Source organism: Amblyraja radiata, chromosome 19 (genome assembly GCF_010909765.2).
Source record: "Amblyraja radiata isolate CabotCenter1 chromosome 19, sAmbRad1.1.pri, whole genome shotgun sequence".
Lineage (NCBI taxonomy): Eukaryota > Metazoa > Chordata > Chondrichthyes > Rajiformes > Rajidae > Amblyraja > Amblyraja radiata.
In genome coordinates, this window is record NC_045974.1 from 16,492,852 (window position 1) to 16,508,571 (window position 15,720).

General features: G+C 45.6%; 1 protein-coding gene across 1 annotated transcript in view; it reads right to left on the bottom strand.

Annotated features, from left to right (window-relative positions):
* The window catches only part of tmem178b (transmembrane protein 178B), a 255,632-nt gene extending 252,646 nt beyond the window's left edge, over window positions 1-2,986 (bottom strand). Inside the window, exon 1 of the mRNA XM_033037753.1 lies at window positions 2,084-2,986. Coding sequence (XP_032893644.1) covers window positions 2,084-2,462 — 379 coding nt within the window. The 5' untranslated portion in view covers window positions 2,463-2,986. The remainder of the gene's footprint in view (window positions 1-2,083) is intronic.
* Window positions 2,987-15,720: the final 12,734 nt, after the last annotated feature.

Consider the following 15,720-nt stretch of genomic DNA (forward strand, 5'->3'; position numbering starts at 1 on the left):
TGTCAACGATCAGTGACGATATTTTAATTTCAGCAACTGATTGCCAGGTCCAATATCACAAGCGAATATCCCTCATCCAATACTGCTGCCACTTTAATATAACTAACCAGTGCCGCCCGTGGTTCAATGTCTCAGACTCGAGCTGTAATGTAGTGCCACTACCCATTGCTCATGGAGCTGAACAGACAGGGCTGAGTCTTGAGTATTACGTCATTCCCAGGACCAGCATCCTACAGGATTCACGGGTCTAAATTTTTGTTTAAATGTAACGCTTCGGAAAAGCTTCGAAAATTCAAGAAGCGATGAGCTGTTCTCCACCCACGTCGGTGTACACCAGCTGGTAGTAGTCTCAGTTACAGAGCTGCACAAACACAGCCACCCACCCACCCAGCACCAGCCAGAAAACGTAATGAGAAAGACACATATGATGGAATTCCATTCGCCAATTTAAATCAGTGAGCCATGCCATCGCGCAACACACTCTCTGTAATCTGTGTACTGGAACATACATACGCTGACCGCATGCACCCATTTCCAACTCCCATCTTCTCCAGGTTCCCTCAGTCTGATGAAGGGTCGCGACCCAAAACGTCACCCATTTATTTTCCCCAGAGATGCTGCCTGACCTGCTGAGTTACTCCAGCTCCAACATTTTGTGACCATCTTCTCCAACTTTTATTGCCTTGCACTTTTGGCTTCGATTATTTATTTATTTCAGAAAATTGGGTCTGCATGCAAACATTTGCTCTGTTGTGTGGCACAGAAGTTTGCTTCTCAAGTAGTATGTTTACTTATTATGGGAATTGAGGAATCTAGGGGTTAGTGCAGGAATATGGCACTGAGGTAAATAAAGATCTGCCCTGGTCTTGATTAATGATGGAGCGTGAGACCAAATGGTCCGCTGCTGCTTCTATTGTGTATGCTCTTATGCCCTCTGATGCATCTGCCCCTCTGCCTGCCCTTTCCTCACCCACTCAGTTGGTGCTGGGTTAGGAAATCTGAGACCAGGCTACAGAGCAGATAGAGAACAAAGCCAGGATCCCTTTCCCGACTGCTACCCAATCACCCATGTGTCGACAGATGGGTGATAGTTGAAGGAAGAGCCCAGAACAAGCTGATGCTCCTTGCCTCAGTCAAGCAGGCTGCCGAAACTGGGCCCGTACCTGTTGAACTGCCGTTTGGGGCAGGAAACCTATGGGTAAACAGTCCAGGGTAGAAGAGGAGTATCCTGCAGCATATATGCAGCATCCCACCTGACTGAAGCTTTGGAGGAGTTGGTAATTAAAAACATTGATAGGATAGAGGGACGGAAACTACTTGGCTAGGTAAGAGAAGTCCAGGATAAGTCCGGCACGGAAGGCACTGCCCAGGGATCATTCCTCAACACAGTGCCGGTGAGATTGGGAGGTTACAACTTCATTCTTTGAAGCGGAAAGACTGAGGTGTGATTGAATGGAAAGTATGTAAAATGATGAGCATAGATAGCCTTTTTCCCCAGTTTTGGGAAATCAGGAATTAGTGGGCATAAGTTTGAGGTGAGAGGGAAAATATTAATAGCAACTTGAGGGGCAACCTTTTCCACACAGAGAGTGGTAGGTATATGGAATAAGATGCCAGAAGTGGTTGAGGCAGGTGCAATGACAACATTTAAAAGAGATATGGACATATATGCATGATGAGGAAAGGTTCAGGGGAACATGGGTCTAGCATGGGAAGATGGGACTAGATGAGATGGGCATGGACAAATTGGACCAAAAGGGCTTGTTGCTGTGCTCTGTGACTCCAATATGGAGACCTCCCTCTTCTAAAAAGCTGTTGCGTTGGTGGTCAACAAGAAAGTTTGATGCCAAAACTTTGGTTGTGTTGGGCTCTTTGGATGGTAAATGTGGGCAGAAAGGATTTAATCAATAAGGGGAGAGAGCAGATGGGGGAGGACTGAAGAGCACCTTGTCCATACCTGTAGAGGGATCTGGTCCCAATGGGGGGGATAAATGGTTCGAGCTCGGAATGCAGACTAGAAGGGCCGAAAGGCCAGTTCCCGAGCTGTATAGCTCCATCTCTATGCCTCCATCACCCCACGTACCTTTGGCGATCAGCTCGGCGATGTCCTGGTCGAAGCCGAGCCGGTGGCACCTCCTCCACAGCCCGGTGTTGGTGGAGTTGTACATCCTGCCGCACTCGTCGGCCGCGCTCATGGCGAAGAGCTGCCGCCGGTTGCGGGCACCCAGCAACTTCTCCTCCCAGCGGTCGAGGCGGCGGCGGCCGGCGCGCAGGGGCAGGTTGTTGGAGGTGTAGATGAAGCCCGGGGGGTTGGTGCGGCTGGCGTAGTTCTTGCACCTTTCACGGTGCCTCCGGGCGTCCGTCTGATACCAGTGGTCGGAGCAGATGGCCACGGCCAGCATACCCAGGGCGCACAAGGCCATGGAGAGGCCGGCGTAGAGCAAGAGCCGGCCCGCTGCCATCTCACTCACGCCACAGCCTTCAGCATCCTAGCAGTGGGGAGGAAGCGGAGAAAAATAAACAGGGGGACGAGAGAGGAGGAAAAATAATCGAGGGGCAGCAAGGGAGAGCTGTTCATTCGCCGCCAACCTCAGTAAAGGCTTCACACAGACTGCGCTGGTGGGATAGTGTGGCCTCGCGTCAATGGGCTGGGGATATTTGCAGCCTCCAGCGTTGGCATCTGCCTCGACTCACATCAGGAGCTCTCTCTCTCTCTCTCTCTCTCCTCCACCGTCCCCCCCGGCAGCGCACCTACTGCCTGGCGCTGCCCAATTGCAGGTGTCCGGAACAAAATGACGGGCTTGCAAAAGCGGCAGGTCTAAGCCTCGACAACAACAACAACAACCACAAGAGAAAGCCTCTTGTGTTTTTTTAATCTATATATATAAAAAAGAATAATGATAAAAAAAAACTGCAGCCACAATAACGGGCAGAGCAATCGCGCAGCCCCGGACTGAAAATCTCCCAGGAATGAAATACAACAGAATCAGCCCGAGAAGGGGAGAAAAAACTGATGTCATTGGGCAGAAGGGCTGGATCATATTTTATTTATCCACCTCCTTAAAGCGAGGCCGTCCGATTAGCGTTGCTGCAAAGTGCCGTCCTCCAATCGCGAATTCCGGCTCTCGCCACCCAAAACAATGCTCCGGTTACCACCTTTCCCTTCTTATATTTTGTATTATGATAAAGGGAAGATAAAAGATTGAATCTTTTCATTCAATCCCGGGCCACAACAAAAGCCGCGGCGAGCCACGCCTTTGCCAAATGTTACATTTCAATGAAATGTATCAGCTTCATTATAACGCGGCACATCCGCGCGTTTGGTATTTAGGTAACCTGATTGTAGTTTATAAAATGAACACCCACTTCCAGATTTATTTGGGTTTATGAGCGTTTAATCAACACGAGTGTTACTGTGGATCAGAGTGGCATTTAAAGCGACGCTGCACCGTGAGAGGCGAGGGGCGGAGGGCCAGCTTTGTTTTCATCCTTCAATTTGAAACCTCGTCGAGCCGAATTGTCAACTGACACTAATTCGGTGTTATTTATACGCCTGTCTGATAATCTAAGTAGGGAGGAATAACACAGAAAAAAGATGACCAATGATTCATTTTTCAAATACCGCTTTTTTTTCACACTTGCAATTTTTAAAGGGAAAAATCAATCGCCTCTCGGTTTCAGGAATCCGTTGGGATGTGGGGATTGGACGGGGTATGAAGCTGTCAAAGTTAGGGGCAGCGAATTATCCTGAGGGCGATTTCCTCTTCCCGGCGTGGGTTATACCTTTACACCCCGATCTCTCATTAGGAATATATATAAATTACACAAAAATGCTGGAGAAACTCAGCGGGTGCAGCAGCATCTATGGAGCGAAGGAAATAGGCAACGTTTCGGCCCGAAACGTTGCCTATTTCCTTCGCTCCATAGATGCTGCTGCACCCGCTGAGTTTCTCCAGCGTTTTTGTGTACCTTCGATTTTCCAGCATCTGCAGTTCCTCCTTAAACAGGAATATATAAGGCGCAGCCCCAGTCCGGGAACCAGACCAGGCCGAGACATGAGGGACTGCAGATGCTGGAATCCCCAGTGAAAATAAACAAAGTGCTGGAGGAACTCAGCAGGTCAGGTAGCCACAGAGGAAATGGACTAGGTGGCGTTTGGACGTGGTGTGAAAGGTTGTCTGACAATTTCCCTCCATAATGCTGCTTGACCCGCTGAGTTCCTCAGGCAGGTCATATCTCAGCAACGGTAACGCCACCTCCGCGTTAGCACCGAGCCCCAGCTCCGGCTTTGGGAACGGCTTGGGGGGGAGATGGAGAGGATAATCCCTCATTGCCCGACGACCCGCTTATAAACGTCCTGGGGGAAACTCAGTTTGTCGGCAGGGGAGAGGAGTGGTGGTGGAATTCCACGGTGCAAAGCGTGGGTGGGTGGGGGGTGGGGGTGGGGGTGGGGGGGGGGGGGTGGGGGGGGGGGGGAGGGTTAAAGAAGAAACGAATGTTAAGATCGTTCAAGAGGCGTGGTATCCATCATTGAAACGGCTGAAGGAGGAAGAGGACAAGAAATGCCCAGTGTTTTAGGCCATAGCAAGGATGTGCACGGGTGTACACTCCTATAGATATAGAACACTGCTTGAGTTCACTGTACCCATGCGTCCCCAACATATGGCCCGTAGTCTCAAAATAAACACATTTACCACAAATGTTAAGCATAATGCACAATTAAGAAGCAGAGTTGTGCGAGTGATACGTGTAACGTAGCGGCGAGCAACTCTCCATACCACATGGTGAACAACGTGAATGCTGAAGCTGGCTTAAAGAAACATCTGGTGCCAATTTGGTATTGGTGTGTGTGTGTGTTTGTTTGTGCGTGTGTGTTTGTTTGTGCGTGTGTGCGTGTGTGTGTGTGTGTGTGTGTTTGTTTGTGCGTGTGTGTGTGAAAGAGAGGGGGAGAGAGAGAAAGAGATGCAGTGCTTGTACTCTAGCAGCTCTTGATTACCGGGGAGACTGGTGAATTTATGGAGGCATTGCGAAATTTAGGCTCAAATACAAATTAGAGCAGTTTTCTGGAAAGGCATTAAGGTCAGCTCCAACCTCTTGTAGACAGGAGGGAAAGGATTGGACCTTTTCTACCGTTGGAAATTAAATGAGTCAGGGAATAGACGTCCCGACAATAGACAATTCGGCCCTTCGAGCCAGCATCGCCATTCACTGTGACCATGGCCGATCATCCACAATCAGTACCCCGTTCCTGCCTTCTCGCCATATCCCTTGACTCCGCTGTCTTTGAATGCTCTAAAAGAGCTCTAAAAGAACAAGGTCTTTGAAAAATTAAGCACTGTTGAAATTGAATCAATCAGATCGTTCCAAAGCCTAATGCAGGAACAGGTTGAGATGCTTAATGGTTTTCTTACCAGGTGCAAATTCAAGTAAATGGAGAGAATATTATGAGTCAACTCTAGAGGTTCGGGATGCCATGTGTGTAGAAAGACTTGGTCAAGAAGGAGGAGATACCTGGAACTGCATGACTTGTATCTGGCCATCACGTGGGGCCACTACCAAACACTTCACAGTAGCATGTGTTAAAGTTTTCAACAGGCCTAATGCCAAAAAATGAATTAGAATGGGAAGTTTGATGAGCAATCTTCACTGTTAGCAACCTTGCCGTCTACTCTTTGTCACTAATTCCCATTGACATGCCTACTACTGCTTTGCATCATCTGATAGAAGCTCCAATGTCTACCTTACAATAATCCATAATATTTTTTAGCTGGAAGTGGCCAACATCCACAGAAAATGCAAGAGAGCAGTAGGCATAGCAGATGAGATTTGGATTCAAGGAGCGGATGACAAACTCTACAATGAGATAGGGCTGAACTCAAACTAAATGCTGAAAAATGCATCCTAAAAGAGAAAGGGTATTGGTTCTGGGAAAAGGTATCCATGCCAGACAAAGTTAAACCAAGCCCAGAAAAAAAAGACACAGCTAAGACGGAGATGTACTCACATCATCAGAATGGAGATATATCAAGATAGAAAAGAAGCATTAGCAGATGGAAAAAGTTCCACATCTATCCCTAGAAAAGGAATATAATGGAAGAAGGTATTCACTGGCCCCTCAAACAAAAAAAAAGTGTGCAGAGCGCCAATAAAACTACAATTATTCTCAAGGATTCAAGTGCGATTTATAAAAACATGAATATAAAAATGCCTGCAGAGAGGGTAGCACAGTGCTGCAGTGGTGTAGTTGCAGCCTTATTGTGCCAGAGACCCAGATTCATTCTTGATTATGGGTGTTGTTTGTATGGAGTTTACACATTCTTCCTGCGATGGCATAGGTTTTCTCCAGGAGTCCTGGTTTCCTCCCGCATTCGAAAGACACGCAGGTTTGTAGGTTAAAATAGAAACTAGGATAACATAGAACCGGTGCTGGGGTGATCGATGGTTGGCACAGACTCGATGAGCTGTAGGGTCTGTTTCCACACCATATCTCTAAACAAAACTAAGATAGAAGTACTATCTTATTCATCACCACATCAATGAAGATTTCTGCTCTGTTTTACTATGGAGAAAGACATAAAGTCTAGGGAACTTGGGGAGGTTAATGACAATGTCTGGAGGATTAGTGCTAGATGTACTAAAACATATAAAGGTAGATAAATCTCCCAGACATGATCAGATATTTCCAAGGGCACAATGAAAAGCTAGAGAAGAAATTGCAGGAGAGGACGGTAGAGTTGCTGCCTTGCAGCACCGGAGACCCGGGTTCGATCCCGACTATGCGTGCCGTCTGTATGCATAGGTATGTAGGTAAATTGGCTTGGTATAAATGTAAAAATTGTTCCTAGTGTGTGTAGGATAGAGTTAATATGCAGGGATCGCTGGTCGGCGCGGACTCGGTGGGCCGAAGGGCCTGTTTCCGCACTGTATCTCTAAACTAAACTAAACTAAACCTGCCTAAGGTATATGAGTCATTGTTAGACATGGGTAATGTGCCAGAGATCTGGAGTGCGGCTAATTGTGTGCCTCTATTCAAGAGGTGCTGCAAAGAAAATGCTGGGAACTAAAGGCCAGTAAGCCTAGCATCTGCTCAGGAAAGATACTGGAGAGGATTCTGATGAAGAAGATGTGATTTTGGTGAAGACTTTAGACCACGTCATCGGGGGGACCCAAATGGTCAATTTTGACATACTAGAACTGCTAATGAAGCTCACAATAGACTAGGCCAACCAGGGAGACTACCAGCTGCCTAAACTCTTCTCTGGGGAAGGGGGTATAATAGTAAGATTAAACGAGAACTTACCAGTTTGAAGTTTGATCTTTATTTTATGAGGAGGAACGTTGAGGGACTACGTGAAGAACCCCGCCTACGGCGCATGCGTGTCATTCTTCAAAGCAGCGGTGTGAGGTCACAGATAGAAAATAATGACCTAAGATAGTAAGATTATTAAAGAGATACCAGTTTAAGATATGACCATATAAGGGTGGGAGCGGAGGGCACGTAGTCCCTCAACGTTCCTCCTCATAAAATAAAGATCAAACTTCAAACTGGTAAGTTCTCGTTTAATCTTACTATTTTACTTCGGAGTCACGTGAGTGACTTCGTGAAGACTTCAAAGCTCTGTGACCTCATGCCGTGGAACGAGTCCAATTTTCACAACTGCCTTGGTAGTTTGGGAGAAATTGTTACTGGTATTTAAAAAAAAAACACAATGATACCAACATTTTTAAGCAAAAATTGTAAATAATATTGATTAAATCAATTTATAAACCTTATAAGCTTCAGGTGTAAATTAAATAGAACTCAAAATTTTTCCCCGAAAACGTTTCTTCTTTCCTAACTGGTTTGTTGTAATATGTGCGAAACGTTTTCTCTGATGACCATCCTGCAGTTCTGAGGATATTGTCCATCGGTACCTCCAGGCGATTAGCTGCTGATGTAGATGCAGCCCTGGTGGAGTGAGATTTGAATACATTAGTGTCCACTCCTGCCTGAACTAAGCAATATCTCAGCCACCGTGAAATGGTCTGAGTCGAGACTTTATGGTATGGCTTCTTATGGCTAATTAAAAGAGCCTTTTCATTGCCTCTGATAGCCTTCGTTCTGTCCATATATAACATGATGTGTTTTACTACACAGAGACGTTCATCCTGTGGATAGGCTATGAACTCTATCACCTGACCCGCTGATCCTGGTCTATTGTGCTTAATAAGGCCCTGGATCATGAAAATCAGCCTTCCTGTCGCCTCCGTCAAGTTATCCAATCTTAACTTCTGTAATGACTGGACCCTTTGCGCTGTGACCAGCGCCATAAGCATAACCATTTTCATAGTTAGATAGTTTAGCGGTAATGCCGTAGCCGGTGACCAATTCCGTAACATTTTTTAGGACTACGCTTACATCCCAGATTTGGCTATATCTAGCCCTTGGTGGGTTAGTGTTAAAGATGCCTCGTAGCAGTTTTATTACTAGAGGATGTGAGCCGACACCCTGTCTTTCTGTGCCTTCCCATAAATAACTGGACAAGGCACTCTCTGTGCTGCTGTGATCATGTCCACAGTTCTATCAGATAAACCCATATGCCGAAATGGTTCCTTCAGAGTCTACAACCCAATAAATTTAGATAATTATGGCAAGGATGGCTGTCCCCAGTCACCGGATGCACCAGCAACTGAGGACTATGTTTTAAAGTAATATATGGTGTAAGCACCAAATCCTGCAGCACCGAGAACCATGGTTGGGTAGGCCAATCAGGTACTATGAGAATCCCAGATGCCGAGTCTAGCTGAATTTTCCGTAGTACCCGATTGATGAGGCAGAAAGGAGGAAATGCATAAATGAACCATTTCCCCCCAGTGCAAAGAGAATGCATCTGTAGCTTCTGCCTCAGGATCTGGTTCCCATGATATATACCTAGGTAACTGATGATTTAACCTGGATGCAAAAAGATCAATATCCGGCCTTCCGTACTTTGCTGTGATATCAGCAAATATCTTTCTGTCTAACATCCATTCCGTATTTTCATTAAATTTTCGTGACCTGGCGTCTGCCACTGAATTAAGTATCCCTGGTAGATACGTAGCCGATAACCAAATATTCCTTTGGATACACCATTCCCAAATATGGTTTGCCAATTCATCACAGGATATTGATATATTTCCACCCATATGATTTATATATGCCACCACCGTGGTATTGTCTATCTGCAATCTAACATGCTGGTTAATCATTCCCGAGCAATAAGATTTTAAACCATAAAAGCACTCAACATTTCTAAGTAATTTATACCCTTTGTGGTAAGTAGGTTAGTTTCCTGTATATTCCATCTCCCTCCAGAGCTCGAGATGGTATCCGTTGCTCCCCAACCCAGTGCACTGGCATCTGTTTGTAATACCACAGATGGGTTTGGAATAACTATTGGGTTGGAGCTATATATAACATTTTGTTCCCACCATTGTAGTTCTTTTATAGCTCTAATTGTTAGCTCCCCGTAAATTTTGGTAATGCAATCGTCCAAATTGAATGGCAGGAAACGTGGCTATAATTTTCCCAATAATCCTGGCTACCCGTCTAATGGATGGTTTAACGGTATTAATAAGCTCTGTGCAATCCTTTTGGAACTCAGTGGCTTTCCCTATAGGTAAAGTCACTAACATATCAAGTGTGTTAATAGTGAACCCCAAGTAATCAATATTAGTTGCAGGTGTTAATCTTGACTTAATTGGATGGATAATGAATCCCAGCTGTTCCATCAATTTTCTTGTGGCAACCACTGCTCTACTAGCCAATTCATAAGTTTTCCCCACAATCAAGATATCCATTTTAAAATGAGCATATTGTACAAACTTATTAAGTGTTGATAAATCAATAATTATCCGGCAACCCCCATCTTTCTTATGTCTAATGAATGTATTTGAGACAAATTCCTGTTGTTCATGTTTGGTTTTTTCAATTACTCCTTTCGTGAACAACCTTTGTATTTCAATTTTTGCTTTAGCTCTGTCTAATTTGGTAAGCATATAAGTTCTGTCCGGTGTATGTTGTACTGGAGGTTCTTGTATGTGTATAAACTCTATAAGATATCCCTTAATACTGCTAAGGATATACCTATCCACAGTTAACTTACACCATGCTTCCAAATGAAATTGCAACCTCCCTCCAAGTTCTGTGCTCCTTATTAATTTTTGAGGCACAGACCCACCTACCTCCATGGTTATCGGTGGTGTTACTTTCTTGGTCTTAACCGAGGTTGCGGAGGGCCTTGAGGTTGAAAGTGGGGTAAATGTTGAAGTGGAGGCTTCCGCATTTTCCATTGTGGGCGTCCCGGGCCAACCCCTAAAAAAGGACGCTGTTGCTGGTTTCCTCTGGCCTCTCTCCAATTTTTCGTACTATACATACTAGTACTTGCTTTTTTAGTCGTCCCATAAGGATGATACCGTTTTCCGACATATCCTTTGGTCGCTTTTATTAGGCCCAACGTTTTGGCCTCTTCCTCCAAATCTTTGACCTGTTTTGATAGGTCACCCCCAAACAACAAATTTTGAGGTTTTATGGCTTTCTGTTTGCACAGGATTGCAAATTTTGGGTCTAACGTTGGCACCCCTTTCCTGATGTTGTTCAGTTCAAATTGAACATTGCAAAACAGTGCTAAATCGTCTTTCATGTCATTGGACATATCCACATTTTCCAGCGTACGGGCCAAAGCTGTTATACCCGCCGAGAGTCCTTTACTAGCATTCTGTATTTTTATATCCAGACTCCGAATATCCTGCCCCACGTGTCTCCAAATGCTTCGGTTCACCTTGGGTACATTCAGAGCCGCACAATTTCGCGGAGGTAAATGTCTTGCCCATACCTCAGCTAAGGTATCAGTTTTGAGGTGATGGGTCGTCATATAATCAATGCTGGCCGCCATCCTGGCCTCTAGGTCTGTTCCAGTTTCTTCTTGCTGGAAATATGTGTGCACCATGTCCAGCAACTGTGTTCCCTCATCCTCCATATGGGAACGTGGCTCTGACTCTTGTTCAGAGTCCGAGTCAGGCAGCCCTTGAACACCCTCTTCAGATGAGGATGATATGTCCAGCAGCCTTTTCTGGCCATGCTCTGAGGGACTTACACCTGTATGTGTGCGGCTTTTATCCAATTTCTGGAGCCTGACACTATGGAGATGTTCCTCCCACAACCGCTCCAGCCGACTTTCGTGCTCTCCCGCACTAGTCGCTCGCGGGTGTTTCTTTTTAGCCCACCGCTCCTGCCGACTTTCGTGCCCTCGGGCACTAGTCGCACGCGGTTTAAATCGCAACTCGTCGCCATGCCTACCGGCTCTGGTTGCTCCCGGCCGCTGCAAACGCCGTTTTTTCGCCGTCCCGGTACTCCTCCAAACAGATAGATGACGGCCCCACATGCTGCAGCCACTCGTACTGTTTTCCGAGCTCTGCAGATGCGATCGCTGCCGGCTGCTCTATGCCCTGCAGCTGGTCATCATCACTGCTATACAAGTAAGTATTTACCGGCGATTTTTCGGGCTCACTTTCCCAGCGGTTCGTTTTGCGGTTCGCCTTCCCGCCCGGTGTAGAATTAGTTTTTCCCGGCGCGGGGTTTGAATCTGGCACAGCTGGCTCAACGCAAAACTGCCTGTGCCGTCGGCTGCTGCTGCGGGTCCCCGGCACCTTTACCGCCGACATCCTGCAGCTTCTTCACAGCCTTTCTGCGTCCTCTATCCATTCCTAAAAAACGGTGAAAATGCAGAATCACTTACCTGCCGTCGACCGGCTTGTTAACTCTCCCGTTCAAGGGGACGTGCTCCCCAGGTCCGACACGTTCAATGCGTGTATGCGATATGACACGCATGCGCCGTAGGCGGGGTTCTTCACGAAGTCACTCACGTGACTCCGAAGTAAAATCCATCCCCGTTTACTTCTAAATGAATTATACAATGAATTGGAAGTATCAGTTCCCAAACATTAATGTTACATTGTCTATTTCCTCTATGCATTCAATTGGGAGGCATCATCATGATATATTTTTAATTTATAATGTGCCAATACTTGTACAGGTACTGCTGCTGATTATATCCTGGAATATACAATCTTACAATGACAGGAGAATCTTACACTAGCTGGCCCATGATGCCAAATGGGGATCATGCATTAAACTGATGTATCCCTTTAAAGAGTAAAGTTGAATTACTGTGAACAGAGAATACTGAGGCCTATTGTGTGATAATGCACCTGTAATAGACTTATGTTAATTCAGTAGCAGCTTGTATAATTCATCACAGTCCATCATGGCACTGCCATCCCCACCATCAAAAGCATTTACATAAAGCACTGCCTCAAGAAAGTTGCATGTATCATTAAGGATCCTCACCATCCAGCCCAAGCCCTTCTTTCGCTGCCACTATTGGGCAGGAGATACAGAAGCTTGAAACCCCACACCGCCAGGTTCAGGAACAGTTACTTTGCTACAATCATCATGTTTTTGAACTGAACTACACAACCCTATGATAACTATGGCAACAGAACAATTAGGACCACCTCTTGCACTACTGTGGACCTGCTTTCTAATTGTGTTTATTTGCATTACCGTAATGTGTTTTTACAGTATTTTTCATTTCTATGTCTTGTGGAATTTATACATAATTTATGTTTTGTGCATTGTCTGAATCTATGCCCTGTGATGCTGCTGGAGGCAAGATTTTCATTGTACCTGTATCTCATCAGACTTTTGCATATGACAATAAACACAACTTGACTTGACTAATTCCTAACACTGGGTCAGAAGCAATTAATTAGCATTGAAACATTTGTTGTTGGCTGATGGATCTAATTGGGCTGCTCCTATACAATCTAAGATCCATAGACTCTGCATAAGCATTGGCCCGGGTGTTTATGTCATCTATTGCTCCCAATTCAGGATTGTGACTCCACATAGCTACATTCCGTTCATATTTTATTACATTGCATCATCCTGCTGCTGAGGTTGGCATTTGCTCCTGTTCCATTTCATCTCCTAGAGTGAATAAAGATAAAACAGTCGTAAATCCCAGACCCATTAGGAGAGAAACACAGAATAACAAAGAAGGAAGGAGAGTGAGGGTATAGGGGAAGATGATTAGAAACTAAAGAAAATTCTGAAAAATGAAAATCACTGGGAAGGATTAATTTTTAAACTGCAGATTGTGGAGATATGAAGTAAATTTATAAAATGCTGGAAATATCCCAGAATTTAGACAGTATCTGTGGAAAACGAAATAGAGTTAACATTTCAGGTTGAAATGCCTGATTTATTGAGTGTGTCCAGCGTTTTCTGTGTTCATAACACTGGGTTGCAATGTTTGGCCCTTGGAACAAGCACAGCCTATTTTTAAAGCATTAAGTTTCAGAGAAATAGAACTGTGGAAGTTTATTGTGCGGAAGTAATCTGTTTGGCCTTTTGCCTCTACATCTGCTCGTTGGAAGAGCCATTTACTTCTTTCTGTGTCGCTCCAATTCCCATCTATCCATCTATCTATCCATCTATACTATTACTAAAACTCATCTTGACCACATCTTGATCTGTGTTGTAATTAAATTTGCGCAGAAACACTACCATATATAGCTAGGATTTTTTTCGTCACCTTGCTCACCGTTCTCCTCTGCTCCAAGCCACCAAGTTTTGTTCCGATCGGTGAAATATGAGAAAAGTTATGAAGGTTTAAAAAATCGTGAGATCAGCAGATTGGTCTTCTTGCCTGTCAGTCATCATGAAGGTAACGCCCCTTCTGGCACCCGCTGAAGAATTAAGCCCCGGAGGCGGGGTTGAGTAAACAAGCCGTGATGATTGAGTCCGCAAGAGTGTAGTCGGGAAAGCTGCTGTGTGGAGTCGGGAGGTGTTGTGCGTGCCGCGGCTGGTGGACCTTTCACCCACACACCTCCCCTCCCCCTCCCATGCCCCCCCTTCCCCCTTCCCCCCTCCCCCTTCCCCCCTCCCCTCCTCCACCCACACCCCCCGCCCCCCACACCCCTCTTTACCCCTCCACCGTTCCTCCCCCCACACCACCCCCCCCCACACCACCCCCCCCCCCCCCCCACAGCACCCCACACCACCCCCTCAGTTTCCTCCCACACTCCAAAGACGCATAGGTATGTAGATAAATTGGCTTGGTATAAATGTAAAAATTGTCCCTAGTGTGTGTAGGATAGAGTTAATATGCAGGGATCGTTGGTCGGCGCGCACTTGGTGGGCCGAAGGGCCTGTTTCCGCACTGTATCTCTAAACTAAACTAAACTAAACTAAACCTGCCTGAGATGTATGAATCATTGTTAGACATGGGTAATGTGCCAGAGATCTGGAGTGCGGCTAATTGTGTGCCTCTATTCAAGAAGTGCTGCAAAGAAAATGCTGGGAACTAAAGGCCAGTAAGCCTAGCATCTGCTCAGGAAAGATACTGGAGATGATTCTGATGAAGAAGATGTGATTTTGGTGAAGACTTTAGACCACGTCATCGGGTGGACCCAAATGGTCAATTTTGACATACTATAACTGCTAATGAAGCTCACAATAGTCTTGGCCAAACAGGGAGACTACCAGCTGCCTAAACTGTTCTTTGGGGAAGGGGGTATAATCCATCCCTGTTTACTTCTAAATGAATTACACAATGAATAGGAAGTATCAGTTCCCAAATATTAATGTTACATTGTCTATTTCCTCTATGCATTCAATTGGGAGGCATCATCATGATATATTTTTAATTTATAATGTGCCAATACTTGTACTGCTGCTGATTATACCTGGAATATACAATCTTACAATGACAGGAGAATCTTACACGAGCTGGCCCATGATGCCAAATGGGGATCATGCATTAAACTGATGTATCCCTTTAAAGAGTAAAGTTGAATTACTGTGAACAGAGAATACTGAGGCCTATTGTGTGATAATGCACCTGTAATAGACTTATGTTCATTCAGTAGCAGCTTGTATAATTCATCACAGTCCATCATGGCACTGCCATCCCCACCATCAAAAGCATTTACATAAGGAGGAGGCGGAGCAACAAGCTGGAGTAGTCGCACTTTTTCCAAGCTCCCAATCTGTTAACCTTCAACTGTTATTACAGCTCAGCCTAAGTTTTAAAACTACCATAAATATTTAACACCATCGACAGCACTCCTCCACATCGTAAAGATGGCAGGCAGAAGAAAGAAAGAGGAGCAAAATATTGAAGACTCGACGACCAGCATGGCTACGCTAGCAGCCTTGTTAACAGAGCACAAGGCATCGCTACTGGCAGAATTTAACGCAGCGTTCACCAAGCTGGAAAACAAAGCTGGACAATATCCAGACCACTATTCTAGATCAACAACAGCGTCTTTCGTCATTAGAGACATTTGCCGATACCACCAGCCAAGACATGCGAGCTATGGAGACAATGCTAACTACGGTCATCGAAGAGAACGCCAAGTTTAAGTCTAAGCTTATCGACCTGGAAGGCAGGAGTCGCCGAAATAACGTAAGGATAGTCAGCCTCCCCGAGAACATCGAAGGCCCCCAAACAACAGCTTTTTTCTCTCAACTCCTGCTCGAGACACTTGGCGAACGCATACTGGAATCAGCCCCGGAGCTAGACCGAGCCCATCGCACGCTAGCAGCCAAACCAAGCCCTGGTGGGAAACCCAGAGCAGTTGTGGTTTGCTTCCATAGATTCCAGACCCGCGAGTTGGTGGTGCATGAGGCTCGGA